The sequence below is a fragment of the Bufo gargarizans genome, unplaced genomic scaffold (assembly GCF_014858855.1).
Source record: "Bufo gargarizans isolate SCDJY-AF-19 unplaced genomic scaffold, ASM1485885v1 original_scaffold_1862_pilon, whole genome shotgun sequence".
NCBI lineage: Eukaryota > Metazoa > Chordata > Amphibia > Anura > Bufonidae > Bufo > Bufo gargarizans.
The window spans coordinates 87,903-113,114 of record NW_025334548.1 but is presented as its reverse complement, the minus strand read 5'-3'; the positions used below and the strand labels follow the sequence as shown (position 1 = coordinate 113,114).

At 43.3% G+C, this 25,212-nt stretch overlaps 1 protein-coding gene across 1 annotated transcript in view; it reads right to left on the bottom strand.

Moving 5' to 3' along the window:
* LOC122923746 (brain and acute leukemia cytoplasmic protein-like) overlaps positions 1–25,212 on the bottom strand; it is a 118,690-nt gene that overhangs the window by 24,470 nt on the left and 69,008 nt on the right. The window contains exon 2 of the mRNA XM_044274597.1: positions 14,273–14,436. Within this exon, the coding sequence (XP_044130532.1) occupies positions 14,273–14,436 (164 nt within the window). The remainder of the gene's footprint in view (positions 1–14,272; positions 14,437–25,212) is intronic.

Sequence of the window (25,212 nt, the reverse complement as noted above, 5' to 3'; positions counted from 1 at the left end):
GTTATTAATCGAAATTGACCGAAATTTTTGCAAATAAATGACATTTTTTACTTTCAGTTGTATAATTTTTCAAATAAAACTGCATTTCTATATAAATTTTTCTCTAACTTTATTGTTCTACATGTCTTTGATAAAAAAAAATGCAATAATTGTATATTTATTGGTTTGGGTAAAAGTTATAGTGTTTACGAACTATGGTACAAAAATGTGAATTTCCGCATTTTTAAGCAGCTCTGACTTTCTGAGCACCTGTCATGTTTCCTGAGGTTCTACAATGCCCAGACAGTAGAAACACCCCACAAATGGCCCCATTTCGGAAAGTAGACACCCTAAAGTATTCGCTGATGGGAATAGTGAGTTCATGGAAGTTTTTATTTTTTGTCACAAGTTAGCGGAAAATGATTTATTTTTTATTTTTTTCTTACAAATTCTCATATTCCACTAACTTGTGACAAAAAATTAAATTTTACATTAACTCACCATACCCCTCACGGAATACCTTGGGGTGTCTTCTTTCCAAAATAGGGTCACTTGTGGGGTATTTATACTGCCCTGGCATTTTAGGGGACCTAAAGCGTGAGAAGAAGTCTGGAATCAAAATACCCTGTGAAATCGTGATATTGCCGTACTCAGGAGAAGTAGGGCAATGTGTTTTGGGGTGTATTTTTACATATTCCCATGCTGGGTGAGAGAAATATCTCTGTAAAAGACAACTTTTCCCATTTTTTTAATACAAAGTCGTCATTTTACAGAGATATTTCTCACACACAGTATGGGTATATGTAAAAATACACCCCAAAACACATTGCCCTACTTCTTCTGAGTGCGGTGATACCACATGTGTGACACTTTTTTGCAGCCTAGGTGCGCAAAGGGGCCCAAAGTACCTTATAGGAGGGCATTTTTAGGCATTTGGATTCCAGACTTCTTCTCATGCTTTAAGGCCCCAAAAATGCCAGGGCAGTATAAATACCCCACATGTGACCCCATTTTGGAAAGAAAACACACCAAGGTATTCTGTGAGGGGCATGGAGAGTTCATAGAAGTTTTTGGCACAAGTTAGCGGAAATTGATTTTTATTTTATTTTTTCTCATAAAGTCTCCCTTTCCACTAACTTGTGACAAAAAGTTCAATCTTTCATGGACTCAATATGCCCCTCAGCGATTACCTTGGGGTGTCTACTTTCCAAAATGGGATCATTTGTGGGGTGTGTTTACTGTTCTGGCATTTTGGGCGAGGCTAAATTGTGAGCAACCCTGTAAAGCCTAAAGGTACTCGTTGGACTTTCGGCCCCTTTACGCACCTAGGCTGCAAAAAAGTGTCACACATGTGGTATCACCGTACTCAGGAGAAGTAGGGCAATGTGTTTCGTGGTGTCTTTTTACATATACCCATGCTGGGTGAGAGAAATATCTCTGTAAAATGACAACTTTGTATAAAAAAAAAGGGAAAAGTTGTCTTTTACAGTGATATTTATCTCACCCAGCATGGGTATATGTAAAAATACACCCCAAAACACATTGCCCTACTTCTCCTGAATAGGGCGATACCACATGTGTGACACTTTTTTGCAGCCTAGGTGCGCAAAGGGGCCCAGATTCCTTTTAGGAGGGCATTTTTAGACATTTGGATTCCAGACTTCTTCTCACGCTTTAGGGCCCCTAAAATGCCAGGGCAGTATAAATACCCTACAAGTGACCCCATTTTGGAAAGAAGACACCCTAAGGTACTCCATGAGGGGCATGGCGAGTTCCTAGAATATATATTTTTTGGGCACACGTTAGCGGGAAATGATATATATTTTTTTCTGTTACAAAGTCTCATATTCCACTAACTTGTGACAAAAAATAAAATTTTACATGAACTTGCCATACCCCTGACGAAATACCTTGGGGTGTCTTATTTCCAAAATGGGGTCACTTGTGGGGTATTTATATTGCCCTGGCATTTTAGGGGCCCTAAAGCGTGAGAAGAAGTCTGGAATATAAATGTCTAAAAATGTTTACGCAGTTATTCCGTGAGGGGTATGGTGAGTTCATGTGAGATTTTATGTTTTGTCACAAGTTAGTGGAATATGAGACTTTGTAAGAAAAAAAAATCCCGCTAACTTGTGCCAAGAAAATGTAAGAAAAAACAAGCAATTTCCCCCAAAAATAAAAATTTCTATGAACTCGCCATGCCCCTCAAAAGTGATTTTTATAGCGCCGCAGCGATTCTACAGTGTTTTTGCAGTGATCAGAAAAAAAATATATTCTGTCACTGCGGTGGGGCAGACTGAATAAATGCCATTTGCTGAAGTGACACAACCCCTTGAAGTCTTTGATGTCTATAATTTTTTTTCGCCTTTATTAAATTAGACATCAGCCATACCATCTTGTTGGATGATACGAGCTATAAACCAGAACTGGTTTGACGCTGATGACTAAAAATGACTTGCAATCCATCCATCCGGCTGTGGGATTCACAGGGCGAATTAGATTGACAGATTTGACATTTTATTTCGCCAAATGTATGAATATAATAGACTGATTAATTGTAGATAAGGGAATTCGGTGAATAAACAAATTGGATGGAACAATTCACTCCTCCTGACATGACAGATCATCAATTGCTGGATCACTGCTTCGGTCCTTAACAAAGATTTCAACTCAAAATATAAAGCTGCTTGTATATTAGTAAATCAGAAGTGAGAGCAATATAAAAAGTCTTGGTAACAGAAACATTGGTATGTTCCTGTTCTGCAGAAGGGACAACAGGCAGTGCAGCCATATTAGTTATTTTCATTTTGGCAAAAAAAATTGCCACCACAAAAATGCAAGTACAGAAAATAAGTTTAGTTTAATGATAGACTAGATATTTAGGAAGCATAAGATGCCTAGTGATGGCAGGTCCCTATATAACACTATTACATTACTATTACATAACCTCCCCCATTTAAAGGGAATCTTTCACCAGACCTGAGGGTACTACAAATTGTTTATTGTTTATTACTACCAGCAAGGAATGTATGACAAAGGTTGGTAGTAACAGGGTTAACCACCCTGTTCTCCCCTCTTGGTAGCAGTGGGCTGATCCTACTTCCTGCCAGTTCCTGTGTAAATGTGGTGTGTGTGGAGAAGATACAGACTGCAGTGCTCCTATTCCTATTTTAGATTTCTCCAGAAAGAACCATTACTAGATTGCCCCAAGTAAAGCCTTGAGATGATAAAGACAGCAGAGTGAACTGCTATATTCAGCTTCTACAGACACTGATGTCAGGTGAGGGACTACAGGATAAGACACCCATCACTAGACTACCACTAGGCCAGTATCACCTAAGCGCTAAATTGCCAAAAACTAAACTGCCTCTATATTTTGCTGGTGCCAGAGAAGTTCCACGTTGCACTTAGTAAAAGGGATTTTTTACATTCCACTCTAGCCTCATTCTTCAGTGCTACAACTTTCACTGCAACGGACACCAGGGAGCGACAACCTGAGGTAGGACATCATGACACTGCATCAGAGCCACTACCACTCCCATCCTCTACACCGGTTCCCACAGGGGCTCGCTGCATAAATTGGCATCACAAACAGAATGAGCCTCTGTGCTTTTATGCCCCAAATTGTTGTTTAAACCCCTGAAAAATGAATTTATTAATGCTGGGATTCTGGGAACTGCACCAGAAGCGACACTCCAGCACAATAGGGATTAATCGGTCATTTTGGCCATGTGATTCTTATGCTGCCATGCCACCATTAAAGCGGGAAAAAAAGATACAGCCAGCTCCAGAGCGGTAATAGAAAGCCCAGACTTTACAGAATTTCCTGTGTTACTGCCAACAGGAAATTCAAGCAGCAGCACAATGGTGAGAAGAGACAGCTCTCAGCAATACCATTGCCATTATCTCCATCCTCAAGCTCCAACAGAAACATTTGGGCCACGTGGGCCCTCTTCATTAGCTCAAGCAGCCAGTGATCCTGCAGTTCCGTATGTGGCCACTGGAGGTCACCAGAGTATTACAGATGAAGTCTCCACTGGAGTTACAATTTATAGGTTGTTTGGACGGCACTCCGTAACTGGGTTCCGGTACTCAGCGGTAATGATCATCAATATATAATATGTATAACCGCGGCACTCGATTTTAGTAAATATTAGTATTTATTTATTTTTTCCATCCAGAAATAGGCTAATGCCAACGTTTCGGTCTCATCCCGAGACCTTGTTCACGGCCTGTATATGGAACACGTCTGGTGCGGTGGATGACCACTGGAGTTACAGCTGCATAGAGCACCATACCCAGCAATAACAGCCCTGAGGATTCCACATTTCAGGATCCAGTTGCTGCAAAAGAGGCCATGGGTTACGACCATGCCTGAAGTTCTTCAGTAAAGCTGAAGAACCTAGAAGCCCGATGAGCTTTAGGAGGGTGAGATACATGAGACTGGCCACTGTTTGTCTGTTTTAATGTTTGGGCCCTATATAGTCACCCTTCTGTCTCTTACCTACAAAAGGCACTCTCTTCATCTATTTCAAGTTAGCACCTATTGAACCTTACCTTCTCAGGTTCAGCAAAAAAAACACCTGAGCTTGGTTAAGCAACATTCGAAGTCACGTGCCTCAATGAATGGACTCAAATGCCACCCGTGCTCCTTTAGATGTTTTTGCAATGTCACAAGGCAGCACCCAAGGGATGGACTCAAAGGATTACTTGAAACCCTTGTGCCCATCATTTGTGTTCTTTGTGAAGAACCGCAAGTGTAGGACTCATTGTTCACTGCAACGTTTAAGCATCTTATCCTCTGCCATAGACTCTTTATTCATTTTAGTAAGTAGTAGTAGATGGTTAGCACCCTTCCTTGGCACTAACATGGACTACTCCTTGGAACTCTGGCATTTTATGTTCCCCTGGTAATTAGAACTGTTAGCTTAGGCCTGTGATGGCTAACCCACAGCACTCCAGCTGTAATAAAACTACAACTCCCAAGATGCGGACTTGCTTGGCTGGTCTCAGAACTCCATAAAAATGAATGGATCATGCTGGGAGTAGTAGTTTCACCACAGCTGGAGTGCTAAAGGTTAGTCATCACTGGCCTAGTAAATGTATGTATGTATACGCACTTATGTCCTAGGTCTCTTCACAGCAATGGGAGGGAGGGGGTCAGTGAGAGATGTGGCCTTGGACATCTGATGCAAAGACTACCAGGAGAAGACTAAGCACAATCTTAGGATGGCTTGACGTTCACCATAGGGGTGTGTAGTACCTCAGACCTGGGGATACTAAACTTAGTTAATTGTTATACATTGTACTTTTCATGGCTATTACTAAAATGTGTTCATTGTTATTAATAGTTTGTTTCCTGGCTATTACTACCAGCAAGGAAGGTACGGCAAAGGTTGGCAGGAACAGGGTTAAACACCCTGTTCCTCTCCTCTTGGTTGAAGTGGGCTGGAGGGGGGGGGGGGGTTCCTATCTAGAGAGAGGGAGAAGGATGCCGACAGCAGGGCTCCTTCTCCCACAGATGATTCTCAGTAAAGAACCATTTAGTAGATTGTGTCTAGTAAACCTTGAGAAGATAAAGACAGCAGAGTGAACTGCTGTGAGGTGAGGGAATATGACTAAAGACACCCTTGTCACTAAACAACCACTAGTCCAGTATCACCTAAGTGCTGAATTGCCAACAATCAACCTGTTTCTATATCCTTGGTGGTGCCAGGCAAGAATTGTACTAAAGCCTGCTGCAACTGTATGTATTTTCAAGTTCCACATTGTGCTTAGTAAAATGGACTTTGTTATGTTCAACTCTGGCCTCCTTCTACAACTTTCACTGCAATGGACTCCAGTGAGTGACGGCCTAATATAGGACACCGTGACACTATAAAACTACATCAGGGCCCTACCACTCCCATGGGGGCTTGCACGGGGCTCCCATGGGGGCTCACCGCATATCTAACTGTTTGTGTCCTTTCTCAGGGGACATGTCCTTTCCCAGGGGGTGTATCCTTTCTGCTGTATCTCTTCCCCTGTAACTGTCACAGCTTTTAACAGAAGACATGGCGAGGGTGAGAGGGTGTGACCACCTCCCTGAGGTGGATGGAGAAACAAGGAAAAGAGCAAACCCTTTTTCATGGCACAACCCCTCTAGGTTCCCAATCCACCCCTGCACATAGGCTGTGGTGGCTTGTCTGTTTTTGATGGTCCTTTGAGGACCCACACCATAGTGGAAGTAATAGCATTTTGCCACTAGGACCAGGAAAAAATATTGTAAGCAATGCCGGAGCCAAGGCTACTTGTGCCATGACCAAAAATAGCAGAGATTCTGTATACAATTGCCCTCACTTCAAGACATAAAATTTAATTTACCTTTTTTCTATGCCGTGCGGTGCCTCTGGAGCAGTCACAAACACACAATACTGCTGCATCAGTTTTCTAGAATCTCACATAAATTACAGAATTTCACACTAGAGTGGAATAAACTGCGTCAGGTTTTGTCTCACTGGTTTGTAAAGAAATGATGGCTGACTGCCGGCTGTCCTTGCTTTCCTTCAACAGAGCTTGAAAATGTCAGCTGTTTATAGAGCAAATCTGGGAAAATGAAACTAGGATGCTGGGGTCAGATATTAAAGAGTGGCTGTCAGCAGTATCAATCCTATTAAACAAGACATTCTTCCTGGCAGGGTTGACCCGGCTCATTAAAATTATATCTCTCCTGTAAAAACCAGTTCCAGCGTTCCTGCGAAAAATATTTTTCTTCTTTATGCAAATGGAGGCTTCAGTGCACTGAGAGGTGGAGCCTAGCCCCTCTGTGCACTTCTGCTCCTCAGACCTCCAGGGCTGGCCTACCACAGTGCACTGAAGCCTTCATTTCCAAAAAAGAATAAAATAATTTTTTTCACATTTATACAATTTTTTCACAAGACAAGTATCATTTGAATCATTTTAATCAGCAGGATCAACCCAACCATCTGCATGCCTGGTTTCCTAGGGTTGATCTTGCCAATAGGTGATCTTTAAAAGACAGACTTCTATGATTAGAATATTTATCATACAACATGATGCCACACTGACTTGCACAATGGGGAAAATTTATCAAGAGGGGAATGTTTGACTTTTTTTCTTTTTCCGATTTGCTGTAATTTAATCGAAATTTATCAAATGTAGCCTGTTGTCACATGCACCTAACAAGCAAATCTACATCAGCTATGAGCTAGTGTAGATTTGAACTATAATTTTACCTAGTTTCTGGTGTACATTATAGTATATCTATATGTATTACCCGCTCCTCTATAACCACCTCAACCACCCTAGCTTAAACACCCTTAATGACCAGACCACTTTTTACACTTCTGCACTACACTACTTTCACCATTTATTGCTCGGTCATATAACTTACCACCCAAATGAATTTTACCTCCTTTTCTTCTGACTAATAGAGCTTTAATTTGGTGGTACTTCATTGCTGCTCACATTTTTACTTTTTTTGTTCTTAATCGAAATTTAACAAATTTTTTTCACTTTCAGTTGTAATTTTTTTTTTAAAACGACATCTATATAAATTTTTCTCTTAATTTATTGCTCTACATGTCTTTGATAAAAAAAAAGTTTGGGTAAAAAAAAAAAATAGTTTGGTTAAAAGTTATAGCGTTTACAAACTATGGCACAAAAATGTGAATTTCCGCTTTTTGAAGCAGCTCTGACTTTCTGAGCACCTGTCATGTTTCCTGAGGTTCTACAATGCCCAGACAGTAGAAAAACCCCACAAATAACCCCATTTCTGAAAGTAGGCACCCTAAGGTATTCTCTGATGGGCATAGTGAGTTCATAGAACTTTTTATTTTTTGTCACAAGTTAGCGGAAAATGATGAATTTTTTTTTTTCCTTACAAGGTCTCATATTCCACTAACTTGTGACAAAAAAAAAACTTCCATAAACTCACTATGCCCATCATAAAATACCTTGGGGTGTCTTCTTTCCAAAATGGGGTCACTTGTGGGGTAGTTATACTGCCCTGGCATTTTAGGGGCCAAAATGCGTGCAAAGTAGTTTGAAATCAAAATCTGTAAAAAAAATGGCCTGTGAAATCCAAAATGTGCTCTTTGCCCACCTAGGCTGCAAAAAAGTGTCACACATGTGGTAAGAGAAGTTGGGGAATGTGTTTTGGGGTGTCATTTTACATATACCCATGCTGGGTGAGAGAAATATCTTGGTCAAATGCCAACTTTGTATAAAAAAAATGGGAAAAGTTGTCTTTTGCCGAGATATTTATCTCACCCAGCATGGGTATATGTAAAATGACACCCCAAAACACATGCCCCAACTTCTCCTGAGTACAGAGATACCACATGTGTGACACTTTTTTGCAGCCTAGGTGGGCAAAGGGGCCCACATTCCAAAGAGCACCTTTTGGATTTCACAGGCCATTTTTTACAGATTTTGATTTCAAACTACTTCGCACACATTTGGGCCCCTAAAATGCCAGGGCAGTATAACTACCCCACAAGTGACCCCATTTTGGAAAGAAGACACCCTAAGGTATTTCATGATGGGCATAGTGAGTTCATGGAAGTTTTTATTTTTTGCTGCAAGTTAGTGGAATATAAGACTTTGTAAGAAAAAATTTAAAAAATCATAATTTTCCGCTAACTTGTGACAAAAAATCCTAGGAACTCGCCATGTTGGGGTGTCTTTTTTCCAAAATGGGGTCACTTGTGGGGTAGTTTTACTGCCCTGGCATTTTAGGGGCCTTAATGCATGAGAAGTAGTTTGAAATCAAAATCTGTAAAAAATGCCCTGTGAAATCCAAAAGGTGCTCTTTGGAATGTGGGCCCATTTGCCCACCTAGGCTGCAAAAAAGTGTCACACATCTGGTATCGCCGTACTCAGAAGAAGTAGGGCAATGTGTTTTGGGGTTTCTTTTTACATATACCCATGCTGGGTGAGAGAAATATCTCGGCAAAGACAACTTTTCCAATTTTTTTATACAAAGTTGGCATTTGACCAAGATATTTATCTCATCCAGCATGGGTAGATGTAAAAAGACACCCCAAAACACATTTCATAACCTCTCCTGAGTACGGCGATACCACATGTGTGACACTTTTTTGCAGCCTAGATGTGCAAAGGGGCCCAAATTTCTTTTTAGGAGGGCATTTTTAGACATTTGGATCCCAGACTTCTTCTCATGCTTTAGGGCCCCTAAAATGCAAGGGCAGTATAAATACCCCACATGTGACCCCATTTTGGAAAGAAGACACCCCAAGATATTCAATGAGGGGAATGGCGAGTTCATAGAATTTTTTTTTGGGCACAAGTTAGCGGAAATTGATTTATTTTTAGTTTTTTCTCACAAAGTCTCCCTTTCCGCTAACTTGGGACAAAAATGTCAATCTTTCATGGACTCAATAAGCCCCTCAGCAAATACCTTGGGGTGTCTTCTTTCCAAAATGGGGTCATTTGTGGGGTCTCCGCAATCATTACATGTATGGCCAGCATTAGGAGTTTCTGCTATTCTCCTTATATTGAGCATACAGGTAATGAGATTTTTTTTTTTCCGTTCAGCCTCTGGGCTGAAAGAAAAAATGAATGGCACATATTTCATCAATCAATGTGGATGAAAAAATCTCTGCCCAAAAAAAAAGGAGGGGAAAGGCATCTGCCAGGACATAGGAGTTCCGCCCAACATCCATACCCACTTAGCTTGTATGCCCTGGCAAACCCGATTTCTCCATTCGCATCAATCGATGTGGATGAATAAATCATTGCCGGGATTTTTTTTAATTTTTTTTTATATACAAAGTGTTTGCCAAAGCATATGAACACCGCCGCCCCCTCAGCTCATATGCCTCGGCAAACGTATCTTTTACTGCAGAGGAGAAATCTCGTCTTGCAGCGCCGCATACACCGACTTTTGTGTAATCTGACAGTAGCGCAATGCTTCTGTCAGAATGCACATTAGTGCTGCAGCTAGTCGATCGGTTGGTCCACCTGGAAGGTAAAAAAAACTAAACAAAAAATAAAAAAACCAGGTCGCAACGCAATAAATTTATTAACTTTATAATAACATTTGAACAGAACATATAAACTTTATTAAACGTTTTGAACAGAACGTTAACTTTTTTGCTTACCGGTGATTTTTTATATTTTTTACCTTTATAGGACAAACCTCTCCTTCCCCATGGGACAATGTGCAAAGCGCAAATCGCCCAAAGATGTGGCGAAGTACATTATGCACTTTGTCCCAGGTGAAAGGAGAGGTTTGCAGCAGCTGTGAGTAAAAGGGCCCTAATAGCCCTGTGTGCCTGTCCTGTGAGATGCAATCCCTATGCTAAGTGTACCTCTGTGTGGAACTTTCGGAAACACTCTCCTAAGCATAGGGCAGGGTGGTCAGGGCAGTCAGGACAGAAATAGCAGGTGTCACGCCTTATTCCACTCCTGCTACAGACACAACATCTTTTTCGGGGTGACGGTTGGGTTGAGGTACCAGAAACGACATTGGGGAAATGTCGCTCGTGTAGACGGCTCACTACACTGGTGGATGGGGCCACGGAACCTCCTGGATACAGGAGGTTCTCGATGATCTCTTCCTGAAATTTGAGGAAGGATCCTGTTCTCCCAGCCTTACTGTAGAGAACAAAACTATTATATGCAGCCAATTGAATCAAATACACAGACACCTTCTTATACCAGCGTCTGGTGCGTCGGGAAACTAAATAAGGAGCCAACATCTGGTCATTGAAGTCCACCCCTCCCATGTGAAGGTTATAGTCGTGGACTGAGAAGGGCTATTCAATGACACTGGTTGCCCGTTCTATTTGTATTGTCGTGTCTGCGTGAATGGAGGAGAGCATGTAAACGTCACGCTTGTCTCTCCATTTCACCGCGAGCAGTTCTTAGTTACACAAGACAGCCCTCTCCCCCCTTGCAAGACGGGTGGTAACGAGCCATTGGGGGAAGCCCCGGCGACTAGGTCGCGCGGTGCCACAGTAGCCAATCTGTTCTAGGAACAAATGCCTGAAGAGGGGCACACTTGTGTAAAAATTGTCCACATAAAGATGGTACCCCTTGCCAAATAAGGGTGACACCAAGTCCCAGACTGTCTTCCCACTGCTCCCCAGGTAGTCAGGGCAACCGACCGGCTTCAGGGTCTGATCTTTACCCTCATAGATCCAAAATTTGTGTGTATAGCCTGTGGCCCTTTCACAGAGCTTATACAATTTGACCCCATACCGAGCACGCTTGCTTGGGATGTATTGTTTGAAGCCAAGGCGCCCGGTAAAATGTATAAGGGACTCGTCTACGCAGATGTTTTGCCCAGGAGTATACAAATCTGCAAATTTGGTGTTGAAGTGGTCTATGAGGGGCCGAATTTTGTGGAGCCGGTCAAAAGCTGGGTGGCCTCTGGGACGGGAGGTGCTGTTATCACTAAAGTGCAGGAAACGCAGGATGGTCTCAAATCGTGTCCTGGACATAGCAGCAGAGAACATGGGCATGTGATGAATTGGGTTTGTGGACCAATATGACCGCAATTCATGCTTTTTGGTTAGACCCATGTGGAGGAGAAGGACCAGAAAAATTGTAATTTCGGAAACTTGGACGGGTTTCTACTGGAAAGACTGGGCATAAAAGCTTCCCGGGTTGGCGGCTATAAATTGAGTGGCATACCGATATGTTTCTGCCACGACTAAGTCCAAGAGCTCCGCAGTCAAGAACAGCTCAAAAAATCCCAGGGCCGAACCGATCTGAGCTGTCTCAACCCGAACTCCAGACTGGGCGGTGAAAGGGGGAACTAATGGTGTTGGGGAATGCCAATCAGGGTTTGCCAGCACCTCAGGGACTCTAGGGGGTCTACAGGCCTGTCTGTGTGACGGGGTAACTACTGCACGTGCCACCGTACCAGCTTCAACTGCCCTTCTGGTGCTCGCCACTTCACCATGTTGTACGGCAGTGCTGGTACTTGGTCCAGGGAGGGCTGCGCTGCTGGTGTATGCCTCACCACGTAATCCGACAGCGCCAGTCCCACTCTGCTGCCCTTGAAGCGGACCCTGCGCAACCTGTGGTCTAGCAACACGGGCCGGGTATGCCTGGTGCTATCAGGGACCTCAACCTCCTCGTCCGAACTTTGGGTCAGACTGCCACTGCTTTCTACAGGTTCATATTCTGACCCGCTGGATTCGTCAGATGAGGGTTCCCATTCCTCATCCGACTGGGTCAGAAGCCTGTAGGCCTCTTCAGAAGAATACCCCTTGTTTGCCATTTGGTCAACTAAATGTAGGGGGTATTCCCTGAGACTACCCAAGAAAAAAAGCAAGCCTGTCTTACAAATGGGTGGCTAGCGAAGTACCGGAGGCCGCTGCGATTGATAAAAAATATCAAAACTGATTTTCACTGAGGGTGAACTAAGGTGACACTAATACTATTATAGATCTGACTGTGATCAGTTTTGATCACTTAGGCTACTTTCACACTAGCGTTCGATCGGATCCGTTCAGAACGGATCCGTCTGCATTATATTGGCAAAAAAAAGCTAAGTGTGAAATTAGCCTGAGCGGATTCGTCCAGACTTTTACATTGAGAGTCAATGGGGGACGGATCCGTTTGAAGATTGAGCCATATTGTGGCATCTTCAAACGGATCCGTCCCCATTGACTTACATTGTAAGTCTGGACGGATCCGCACGGCCAGGCGGACACCCGAACGCTGCAAGCAGCGTTCAGGTGTCCGCCTGCTGAGCGGAGCGGAGGCTGAACGCCGCCAGACTGATGCAGTCTGAGCGGATACGCATCCATTCAGACTGCATCAGGGCTGGACGGAAGCGTTCGGGTCCGCTCGTGAGCCCCTTCAAACGGAGCTCATGAGCGGACAGCCGAACGCTAGTGTGAAACTAGCCTTACAGATACTATTAAAGTACAAATGCTAATTAGCGATACGCTAATCAGCGAATCAGTGACTGCGGTGCGGTGGGCTGGGCGCTAAACGATCGCTAACTACCTAACCAAGGGGCCTAAACTGTCCTAAAACCTTACAGTCAATACCAGTGAAAAAAAAAGTGACAGTTTACACCTATTACTCTTTTCCCTTTCACTAGATGATTGACAGGGGCGATCAAGGGGTGATCAAGGGGTTAATTGGGGTGCTGGGGGGTGATCTAGGGCTAAGTGAAGTGTTTGGCTACTTACTATGAACTGTGCTCCTCTGCTGAGACCAACCGACGAAAAGGACCAGCAGAGGAGCAGAGAAGCCATTTAACACCTCATATTTATAAATATAAAGTGTTAACTGGCTTCTGATTTGTTTTTTTGAAAATCGCCAGCCTGCCAGCGATGATCATTGGCTGGCAGGCTGGTGACGAAACGCTCCTTTAACTTTTGCCGGCCAGCAATGCGCATGCGCTGGCCGGCTGTGAGTGTAATCTCGCGTCTTGCGAGATGACGCACCGGCGCGTCAAGGAGGAATGAATCGACCGCCGCCAGGACGCATCCCTGCATTAGGCGGTCGGGAAGCAGTTAAGGGGTTGTCCCACGAACAATATTTTACAGTTCTCAAACTAGCCCCTGGATCTGAATGCTTTTGTATTTGCATATAATTAAAAATGTATTACAGCTACTGATTTATTCACTGAAATCTATCTGTATAGCACCACCTGCTGTTTGCTCTTTTTTCTAATTTCTCTGTCCTACTCACTGAGACACATTTATGGTTTTGGACTTTGCTGCTTGTGGATAGGGAGAATTGCCTCCAGCACCCACCATACTTTGAAGACAGATTGGCCAGCCGATCTAAGATCTGCACCCTGGAGTAGGAATTGCAGAAAGAGTTAATGAGAAAGGAATAGCACACATTTGAGCAATTTGGAAAATTGAATGGATTTAACAGAGAAAAAGATATATATACAGCCTTGGAAAGATTGTGTGTATTTGGAGAGACTGAGAAATCAGTAAATCTTGTTGGACTTGTTACCTTACACTGGCTTCCTTATTGCCTTGCACCCAACATCTGCACCGCTGCTCGGCCTTCAATACCAGAGAGTCCTGCCATGCACCCATCTACCTAACATCAAGGGCACCCCACCTACCCCCAGTCAGGAGCCCCAATACCAGGCTGTGCCTGGAGGGAAGAAAGGGTGCACCCTACTTTACTTCACAGGGAGCATTGAAGCGAGGATAGCCACTGTGAACCACTTCAACTCCTATCAGTCCCACAACTACCACTCCCAGCTCTTCCCTCGCAGGTCGTTGCACATTCCCTCATTTAAGCCTGCTGACATCAGACCCTGGCCACTCTTCTAGCATTGTACCTCGGTAGTCCTGCACACACTCTTCTGTTTTTGTGCCTTCGTTCCTGTGGAGTAGACTGTTGGCTTCCCACATTGTGTTCCTGAATTAGTTTTCTTCAGGGCTTCTTTGCCGGAGGATGAGACCGTAACACACGTCTGAGTTGACTTCCCATCTTCTATAATACCTAAAGCAAAAAATATATAAGTCACCGAATAAGTATCTATTCATGTAGCTAAGAAAAAAATAGACACAATATAATAAGATTTAATTAAGAAAAATAGATGCAATATAATAAGATTTAGTTAAGAAAAATAGACGCAATATAATAAGATTTAATTGAGGAAAAATAGATGCAATATAATAAGACTTAGTTAAGAAAATATACGTAGACATAATACAATAAGACCACAAGGTAAATGGCCAGATGGTAGCATCAGTTCAGGTTGGTCTGGGGTTCTGCAGTATTACTGAACTATACATAAAACCTTTTTAATGTGTAATCAATTTTAAAGCTGATGGGCCGTATTGAAATTGGCTGGAAAGAATCACTTTGCTGCTGTGGATGCATGTACAGTATCATCAACATACTGAAAAGTGCCGCCAGCTGTCATGAGACAGAACCGACTCGTACTAGCAAAGTGTGATTAATCTAGCCAGTTGCTCAAATATCCCTGTGGACAATTTCTCTTTCTGTCCTTTGACCTCAGCAACATATCATGGCCTCGTTCACACTTCAGCGAATCACAGATGTGTTCTCCACGCACAGCACACGTAACCGCTCGACTTTTAATGTGTTTGTCCACATATCAGCGGTTTTCCACAGACTGTGGGTCAATGGAAAAATGAAGGATATGTGCACCACTTTGGCCCATCGAAGTCTATGGGTCTATGAAAAACCACTGACACAACATTGAGGGCCTCTGGGTTCTGTAAATGATTTTTATGGACAGTTGGTAGGAGATGCTCTGGAAATTAATTTTTAGCCGAGCATTGTCCGTGGAATACGACTGACACATGGAGGGCAAAAAACGGACACACGGACCAAACACAGATTGTTCACGGACATCTTCACAGATGAAACATAGACGTCAAGCAGAAATGTGAACGAGGCCAACAGCAAAAGGTCAATGTGCTATACAACGCCATGAAAAATAAACATTTTCCGCACTAGGCCTCACGCACGTCTTTGGGGACATTTCAGTGCTGGAATATTAGTACAAATGAAGGCAATATGATGAAAAATGAAAGATTCGGCCAGAATATCAATGTTTTTCCAAGGTAAAACATCCAACAATCTCTGAAGCAAAGTAGTAAATCTGTAAAGCCTTAGGCTACATGCACACGAAAGTTGTTTGTTTCCCTGTCCGTTCCGTTTTTTTTGCGGATAGGATGCAGACCCATTCATTTCAATGGGTCTGAAAAAAATGCGGACAGCAAAAAAAAAAAGAGCATGTCCTATTCTTGTCCATTTTACCCTGGGTTCACACCTGATCGTTCGCGATGGAGCGCTCTGTATGCGCGATTGTACCGGCGTTTACAATCGCGCATACAGAGACAAGCGAACGCCCATTGTCGCGCGTTCCCGAAAGTCTATGTACGGGAACGCGCGACAAAACGCCCCAAAGAAGTTCAAGAACTTTTTTGAGCGTAGGGCGTTTTTCAGTAAAACGCTCAAGTGTGAACCAGGGCCATAGGGAAGCATTGGTTTTCATGTGTTGAGCGTTTTACAGCGCTTTTGAACGCGCTGTAAAACACTCAGGTGTGAACCCAGCGTTAGGCATTGTTACAATGGATCTGAAAAAAAAAAGGATGGCATACGGATGTGATCCGTATTTTTGGGCGGATCCGCAATTTGCGGACCACAAAACACATACGATCGTGTGCATGTATCCTTAATCACACGTCAGTGTTCTCCATCAGTGATTGATGGTCACAATCACTGATGGAAATCACTGATAAAATCACTGAAGTGTGAACTAGGCCAAAGGTATACTTAGACAGAAAGTAGTGCATGAAATCTGGTGTATACCAGCAATTTATAGCGAATGGTACAATGGAGACGTAACATGAAATGTAATAAATTGTAATTTACATCGTATTACGGTATTAAATGCTTTGGCAGGGCGTCCTCTCACAGTATTGGGGACCATGCGCGCGGCCGTATGGAGCTATAATATGGCACTCATGGGGCCATATTTTTTCTATATTAAGTTACTATATGCCTCTATAATTGGCATGCCCCATAAGATGTCATGTTGCCTTAGCCGCCCCCTCTCCTGACATGTCTGTTTTAATAACTATTTGTATTCTCTATATAAAAACAATTCTGGAGCATCTATTCTAATGACTCTGTGATGTGCCATTCATTTATTATTCCTGCTAGAAGTTATGAATGCATCGCTAGCAGTTCCACATGGGTGTAACCAGTTGGGGGGGGGGGGGGGGGTCCCTGCACAGTCTGACACAGATTGGATAGTGCAGGGACACACCCCCAACAGGTAACACCCAGTTGGATCATCATTGCAATCTACTGGCAATTAATTAATCAGGTTCTAGCAGGAAAAAAAGAGGAAGGGTCCAACATAGAGTCATACGGATAATTATAAGGGGGATGCAAGTAGTTGCTAAGACAGACATATCAGGAGAGGTGACGGGTAATCTTTAATGTATCTTGCAGGGTGTGAAGGCAGATTCTGTCTGAGAGAAGGGTGTCTGCTGTACAATGCTCTGCCTCTCCATGCTTCTCAGTCATGTTTTGGATCTTCCTTCTCAAGCACCTAGAAATACAAATGTTGAGGGAAGGCTCCACCAAGATCTATTCTCCAACCCAACGGTGGAGCAACAGTTTTATTTGCTGCTGTCATGCCCGGCAATTATGGAGGCCATACAGTTTTAAATACCTAGACACTTCAGTTTGGGTAAGTATTACAAGTGACTACATGCTCCATAGCACACCTACCATGTTTGTTGAATGCAGCATGCTACGGGTGCTACAGAAATTGTGCCCCACAGTGCCTCTATAACAGTGCCAACCCCAGTGCTAGTCAAAATACCTCCAGTGCCAATCAAAATTCTCCATTCACCCATTGTGCTCCAGTGCCAGTCATGCGGCTCCAAATGACATGCCACAGTGCTCTTAGTGCCATCCGCAATTCTCCAATTGCCTGTGTTGTAACCAACCAAGTGCAATTAAGTGCACTGAGGGTGGAGCCTAGACCCTCGGCGCACATCAGCTCCACAGCTTTCAAGTTCCCCTCTGTGCATAGAAGCCATATTTACAAAAAGAGCCAAAAGTGTTTTTTTTTTTTTTTTTTATTCTGGGAAGAAAGGGATGCAAATGAGCTCTTAACAAGCTCTGTCCCTGATGCCACCAGATGTAAGATCCTATAAGTCAATGTTCAACAGCAGGGTGTGTGACGGCGAGATGGCGTGAGTGCGTCGCGTCTCGCTCTCCCCTTCGTGCTGGCCTCCCACCCACCTCCCTCCAAGCTCCGAAAACCTGCGCTGAACAGCTGATGCCGATCAGCTGACGCCCTGAGCTACGAACCTGGCCTTGTTCCTGCACGCTGTCGGGAGCGCTATCTGGAAGCGCTGGGCTGCGGCTGCCGGTTGCTGTGGACGCTCCCCGGCTGTGTCTTCTCTGCTGGCTTGACGGAGTTTCTTCTATTGGGTCTGCCTGCTGTCACCTCGCTTTGCCTGCCGCTGGATCCTCCGCTCTCTCCGCTTCCCCGATTTCTATACTCTGCCGCATTGTCTGCACTGTCTGCCACCGGACTTCCGCTGCCCCGGCTGAATCCTGGCCTGGCTGGGTCCTCTGCTTCTATTCCACGTCTGTGTTCCTGTCACCCCTTGCTTTTTTGGCTTTGAACTGCTGCAACAGTTACGTGGATACCAGGATCAAGGCTCTGGACACGTGAGAACTGAGTCCTAACTGATTTTACATCTATCGTTTTGTTAACCCTGTTGCTGCATTGGTGCAATGAGGGGATAGTTCTCGTTTAGGGGAAGGAAAGGGAAGAAAAAGGAGAACTTGTTTGGGGGGGGCTTATTGCCTTTTTCCCCTTCTTGTGTTTCTTTTTTTTCTTTTTTTCTCCTCTTTCTGTGGTGTCTATTGAGAGGGGAACATTGGAAGCAATAGGGGAGCTAGGGCAAAGGAGAGGTTAGGGAAAGGGGGGGGGGGGGCGAAGGGATTATAAAAAAGAAAAAAAAAAAAAAAAAGAGGGGAAAAAGAAAGAAGGATAATATAAAGGGGAAAAAACAAAGTTGAAAAAAAAAAGGTGTGGAGAATGGCCCCAAAACGACGTTCAGTCGATGCTTCTGTTATTAAGCTTGGAACTAAGACGCCAGAGAACAAAATCGACAAGTTTTTGAAATCGCCCTTTCTAAATGAAAAAAATCCAGCTAAAATCAAACCTCTCGCTAAGACAAAAAAATCTGCCAAGACTTTCCAAAATGATGAACTCTCTGAGGACGGATTAGAGGATCCAGACCAGGAGGCAGGCGAGGAATCTCCCCCCGCACAAATACGAACTGAATATGACTCACTTGTCTTGGACAAAATCCTTTGTGCGGTGGAAAATAACGGCACCTTAGTGCAGGGTATGTCCACTCAATTGGGGTCAGTGCAGAGCGATATCTCTTTGATAAGGGAAGATCTAGTAAAGATTCGGGATCGCATCCTCAATGTGGAGAAATCTGTCGTCTCATTGCAAACCGACATGGGCATGTTAAAATCTAAAACGCTATTTTTGGCCTCAGAAAATCAAGCACTCCAAAACAAGTTAGAGGATTTAGAAAATAGGTCAAGGCGAAATAACGTCCGTATAATCGGTTTTCCAGAAGGAGTTGAAGGCCGACACCTAGAGGAACAACTTAAAGACCTGGTTTTGCATAGCTTTGGCAGCGATAATTTTTCTGCTATGTTTCAAATAGAAAGAGCTCACCGAATTCCAGGGGGGAAGCCCATACCAGGGAGACCGCCGCGTGCAATTTTAATTAAATTGTTATTGTCCGCCGATAGAGACATGATTCTAAAAAGAGCAAGAGAATGCACACCCATTGAATATCAGAGCACAAAACTGCTCTTTTTTCCTCATTATGCGCGACAGACTCAGGAAAAAAGAAGAAATTTCATAGAGATAAAGAAACGCTTGGCGGCTAAGGAGATTAAATATTCCCTACAGTATCCAGCGAAACTAAGAGTAGTTCATAATGGGACTTCTCTCTACTTCGAGACTCCACAGCAAGCGATAGAATGGATGGATCAAATAGGCATCTGAAAATATGCAGTATTATAATTGAGGGGATGGAGGGAAGGGAGGGCTAGGCAGGGGGAGAATGGCCGTAGGTGAGAGGTTCGCTGATTAGTTCGGGCGGATCAAAAGAGAAGGGGGGGTGGGAGGGAGGAAGGGGTCCCACCTTGCAGGAATGGGGTTTTTCTTTTTTTTTCTTCTTATTATTATTTATTTTTTTTTTTTTATTTATTTTTTTATTTTTTTTTTTTTTATGTCCTTTTCTTTTACCTTTATTGTGATTGATGTCCACTAGGATTGTAGCTTGGAATGTTAGAGGGCTCGGAGAAAGGGTTAAAAGGCAAGCGATCATGGATGCATTAAAAAGATATCTCCCAGCAATCATTTGCATAGTTGAAACCCATCTAACTAAAGAAACCCTGCCCCGTCTGACAACGGGATGGCAGTCTCATTCATATCATTCCACTTTTAGTGGCTCCTCTAGGGGTGTGTCGGTTCTTATTCATAACTCCGTAGATTTCACCCTCATAAAATCGCATATAGACGATCAGGGTAGATTTATCTTTTTGCATGGTAAGCTGGATGGGCACAGCTACATTCTTGCTTTTTTTTACATACCTCCGCCATTTTCAATGTATCCACTGCTTCAGCTAATGCTCTTTCTTGAAAAAAGATCAGAATGTCGCCTAATCCTGATGGGGGATTTCAATGCGGTTATGGACCCCAATAAAGATAGATTTACATTAAATGCGGAAAGGGGGAGGAGTTTTCTCAATTCTCCGCTGCCTCAATTTTGTTTAGAGGTGGGATTAGTGGACATATGGGAACATTTTTGCAGAGGAAAGAGAGTATATTCCTGTGTTAGCAGGGGCGGCAGAGCAATGTCTAGGATCGACTTAGCATTTACTAATGAGAGCAACCTGAGCAATATCCGGAAGATGCGATACGGAGTAAGAACAGTCTCGGACCACACACCCGTTCTGGTTGAGGTTGGTAGTGTGGAGAATAAATATATTAGGGGGATAGGATTTAAGTTGAATCCATACTGGCTCACTATTATGGATAATCATCAGTCGATCAAACTACTGATGTCCTCCTTTTGGGAGGTGAATCTCCCCTCTGCCAACATCAACATAGTATGGGATGCCTTCAAAGCATATCTGAGAGGTGTCTTTATAAGTGAGATCGCTGCAGCAAAGAGAACATATAGGAAGAAAGAGCAGGAACTGGAGAAGATTGCTGCACTTACATCAGAGCGATATGCTAGTTATCCAACTGAGCATAACAGGGAAGAGATGCAGCAGGCTAGTTGTGCTCTGGGGAAACACGTAATAGAGAAGGCAAACCATAGGGTATTCTTTAAGGGGCTCAATTATTTTATTGAGTCTGGACGCCCGGGTGTGGGTAAGCTCTTAGCTAGAATAATTTCACAACAAGAAAAAAAAAAAAAACCTATTATTTTGATCCGCAACGCAAAGGGGGAAACAATAACAGATCCAGAGGGAATTGGGAATACCTTTTCACAATACTTTGCTCAGACATACAGATCCTCCCCAGGATTGTCATCCGAACTGGCGATGCGGTTCCTGGAGAGAATTCCACTTCCCACTTTAAATGAAGCTCAAAAAGAATATCTGGAGGAGGGGCTCTCTCTCATCGAGCTGCAGGAGGCCCTCGGGTCAATTTCGGAGAACTCATCGCCAGGATTGGATGGCCTTCCATACGAGGTCTATCGCAAGTATAGCGATGTGATTCTCCCCCAGGTGTTGCAGGTTTTTTCCCAAGCAACACAGGGAAGGCGATTACCATACTCTATGATGGAGGCCCTTATTGTGTTAATTTTAAAAAAGGATAAAGACCCGGCAGAATTGAGCTTATACAGACCAATATCCTTATTAAACACCGATGCTAAGTTATTATCAAAAATCTTGGCCAGGAGGCTCTCGCGGGTCATGACCACCATTATACATCCAGATCAAAATGGCTTCATGCCAAAGAGGGGTACCCACAATAATCTACATAGGCTATTTATAAATATTCAGTCCCCGGGGCATGGCGCCCGCTCCATCCTGTCGCTGGATGCTACTAAAGCCTTCGACAGGGTGGAGTGGACCTTTCTCTGGGAAGTGATGAAAAAAATGGGCTTCGGTCCAAGATTTATGGGGATGGTTCAGCTACTGTATAACTCTCCCACTGCTAGGATTAGGATCAATGATTTGACGACAGAAAGTTTCATTTTGGGAAGGGTCACCCGTCAGGGTTGCCCCCTCTCCCCCTATCTATTTAACATTTACATTGAACCACTAGCGGCCATGATAAGACAGGACTCGAAGGTGGCCGGTTTTGGCATAATGGGGAAGCATGATCGAGTATCCCTTTACGCGGATGATATTTTGGTCTTTATTCATCAAACAGACACTACTCTCCCTCGTATAATGGACCTGGTTGGTCTTTTTTCTGATCCGTCTGGACTTGAGATCAACTGGGATAAGACCGTTCTCCTCCCTATAGATGAGTTGCGGGGCGAAGGGAATAAGCAGTTAACGATTTCTGAGTCAATAAAGTATCTGGGGATAACAGTCTCTGCCAAACCTCAGGAATATCTACAACTTAACCTGATTCCTTTGTTGATGAAGTTGAGAGCTAAAATCAAGATATGGCAAAAAATCCTGCCAACAAGAGCAGACAGGATTTCATTAATAAAAATGGTAGTGCTGCCCCAGGTTCTTTATGTCCTGCGCAATTCGCCTATCTGGATTCCAGACAAATATTTTAGATTGATAGAACGTATGCTCAATGATTTATTATGGGGGAGGAAGCGTGTTAGACTGAAGGCCCTTTATTTTTCTATGCCCTACAATCGGGGAGGTCTTAACCTCCCCTATTTTAAGGGCTATTTTGTAGCGTCCCAACTCTGTCTTTTTAACGACTGGGAAAATAGCCCTTTCTGCAGCAGAGTAGTGAAAGATTCAGGCTTTTTGGATTTTTTTACTGTATTGGAATCTGATTATTTGTTAAATATACCGAATGGCTACTCACTCTTCTGCAGAATGGTCAGAAAGACCTGGCTGGTCATAAGGAGTTGGTGTGGAGTTAAGGCATCACTCACCTGCACCCCATTATGGCATAACCGAAAATTTCCTAATCTAAACGATTTAAGCTGTCGCCAGTATTGGAGGACCAAAAACGTTCAGTATCTACATCAAGTAGTCAGTGGGGGAAAAATTCTGCCTCTCACGGAATTAAGGGCAAAGCTAGGTGAGGTGGCTTGGTATGCATACTTTCAATTGAGGTCCGCACTTTCTAGCACTTTAAATAGTCACTTCTTTATTATAGATACCCCTGTATTTTTACATGATTTAATTTGTAAGAAAATTGTCACGAGAATTAAACTATCACACTGTTACAGACACTTAATGGATAATTTTTTTTTGGATGTTCTCTCTCCAGGACAGAGAGCTTGGTCTTCTCTTCTTGCAGAGGTGGGCCATCCAAATTGGGAGAAAATAGGGGAAAGCTTAAAGATGGTTTCACATAATTTTAACCACACTGTGGTACAATTCAATATTCTGCACAAAATTTACGTGACACCTATATGGCTACATAGAAGAGGACTTAGGGCCTCCTCTAGCTGCCCACGCTGTTGTGAATCTGAGGCAGATCATTTACATATGTTCTGGGACTGCCCAATGGTGAGTAGATACTGGAGCTTGGTCCAAAAGAACCTGGCGTGTAAACTCAAAATTTCTGTTCCATTGTCCCCCAGGATATGGGTCCTGGGAGACTTATCGGAGGTTAATTACCAGCCCATAAACTCTCATCTGTTGATTAAGGTGATATTCTTAGCTAGACTCCTCATTTCTAGAGCCTGGTTTTCCTCTATCGCCCCAGACTGCAAAAACTGGTTGAGCTTGGTTGAGAAAGTGAAAAGCTACGAGAAGATTCTTTATAAACAAAGAGGAGCTCACTTAAAGTGGAATAATTTATGGAAGGAATGGGACATAGATAATTAATTAGGAGGCTATTTCTTTTCGTTATTGTATACAGAGATTTTTTATTTTTTCCTTTTTTTTTTCTCTTCTTTTTTTTTTTTTTTTTCTTCCTGCAAGGTGGGAGGGTGGGTGGTTGGGGTTAGGGGGAAATTCCATTTGTCCGCCTTGTTTATATGCATACTATTGGGGAAGAATGTGAAGTTATACTTCAGTATATGAGGATCTCTAGGAATGTTGGAGGATGGGAGGACCTTCCGGCAGTAAAACAAAGATTGGAATTCGTACTTAGAATAAGTGAGTGATATATTGGCGGGGCACTGGGGCTCGGGACCCGGGGGCGCCCGGGCGCCGAGCGCGACTCAAGGTACGGCTCCTCCCGTCAGACATGAGGCTGCACAGCAGGCAATGAGACGTCACGTGTGGTGGGCGTGCTACTGAGTGCATTCTTAAAGACACAGAGTAGGCCTAGCCCTGACTCTTGCTTATACTCGTTTTAATTCCTCGAGATTGTCGAGGGATATTCGATTTTAGTTTCGACCATATGAGATCTCTGTGAGGTATGGCGAATTATTGCACTGCTATCTTATCCAAGCATATGGGGACGAGGCAGTAAAATATGTGAGTGGGTTATCCACCATGGCGATAAAGACTGCTGGACCCCCTTCTTTGTTCTTTGTCTAATAAAAAAACTGGAGATTAAAGCTTGCTGCAAGCTTATCTCCTATGCAGTATGTAGCATGTGAGTATCAAGTGATCAGCCACATGAGTGCTGACTCTGCCGCGTGTCTGGGAGGGAGCGTGCGCGGGGCATGCTCGTTGTTGGGTGGGTCGTCCGGACCCCGGGCCTCTGCCCACGCCAATCATAGAGAACTTAGAAAAAATGAGCCACCTCGTACAACTCCTTTACTAGGCTTTGGATGCCGGGCGAATCCTGCCATCCTCCTCAGATAGAGTCCTCCACTTGTTTTTTTTCTTTTTTTTTTTTTAATTTCTTCACATAAATATGGATATTTGCATGCAAATATTGTTAACTACGTCTTTGGACTGGATTGGACGGACTTATGGATTGTAAAGTATTGGATGTGTGATATGGTTGTTAATTTTGCATTGAAATAATAAAATATGGAAAAAAAAAAAAAGTCAATGTTCAACCTTTTAAATAGGCCTTGAGACATGACTTGGAAACTAAATAAGCCAGCGTCTCATCTGCAGACAGATGCCGCAATAGATTTTCCAAAAAGAGATATCGTTGTAACAGCAGGATCGACCCTGACAGACAATATGCCTGGTTTCATTGGGTCGATTAGGCCATAAGTGTCTCAAAGCAAACCAAATAAATCTATTACATGCTTGAAGTAAGTAGATAATCCCATGTAATTATCATAAATAGAATTCCTGCAGTCAGTCCTATGTGATGGAGGACAGGGTTTAATGGCTGTTATGTCATTACTGGACAGAGATTTCCAGAAAAGAAAGAGTTAATAAAGTATCACCGGCGTCATTATAATGTAGTAGGATACAGTATATCACAAAGTGTACATGATGAATTAGCATTAAAAAAATGTGTGCAAAAAGGTAAAAGTGCTCTCTGGAACGGCCATGGATTATATAAATGTAGGCCACGCGCTGTCTATAGATGGGTGTCTAGTATGGTTGGTATGATCTAATTTACATTATTTGTTCTCTACCTGGGTCACCAGCAGATGCGATGGCTTG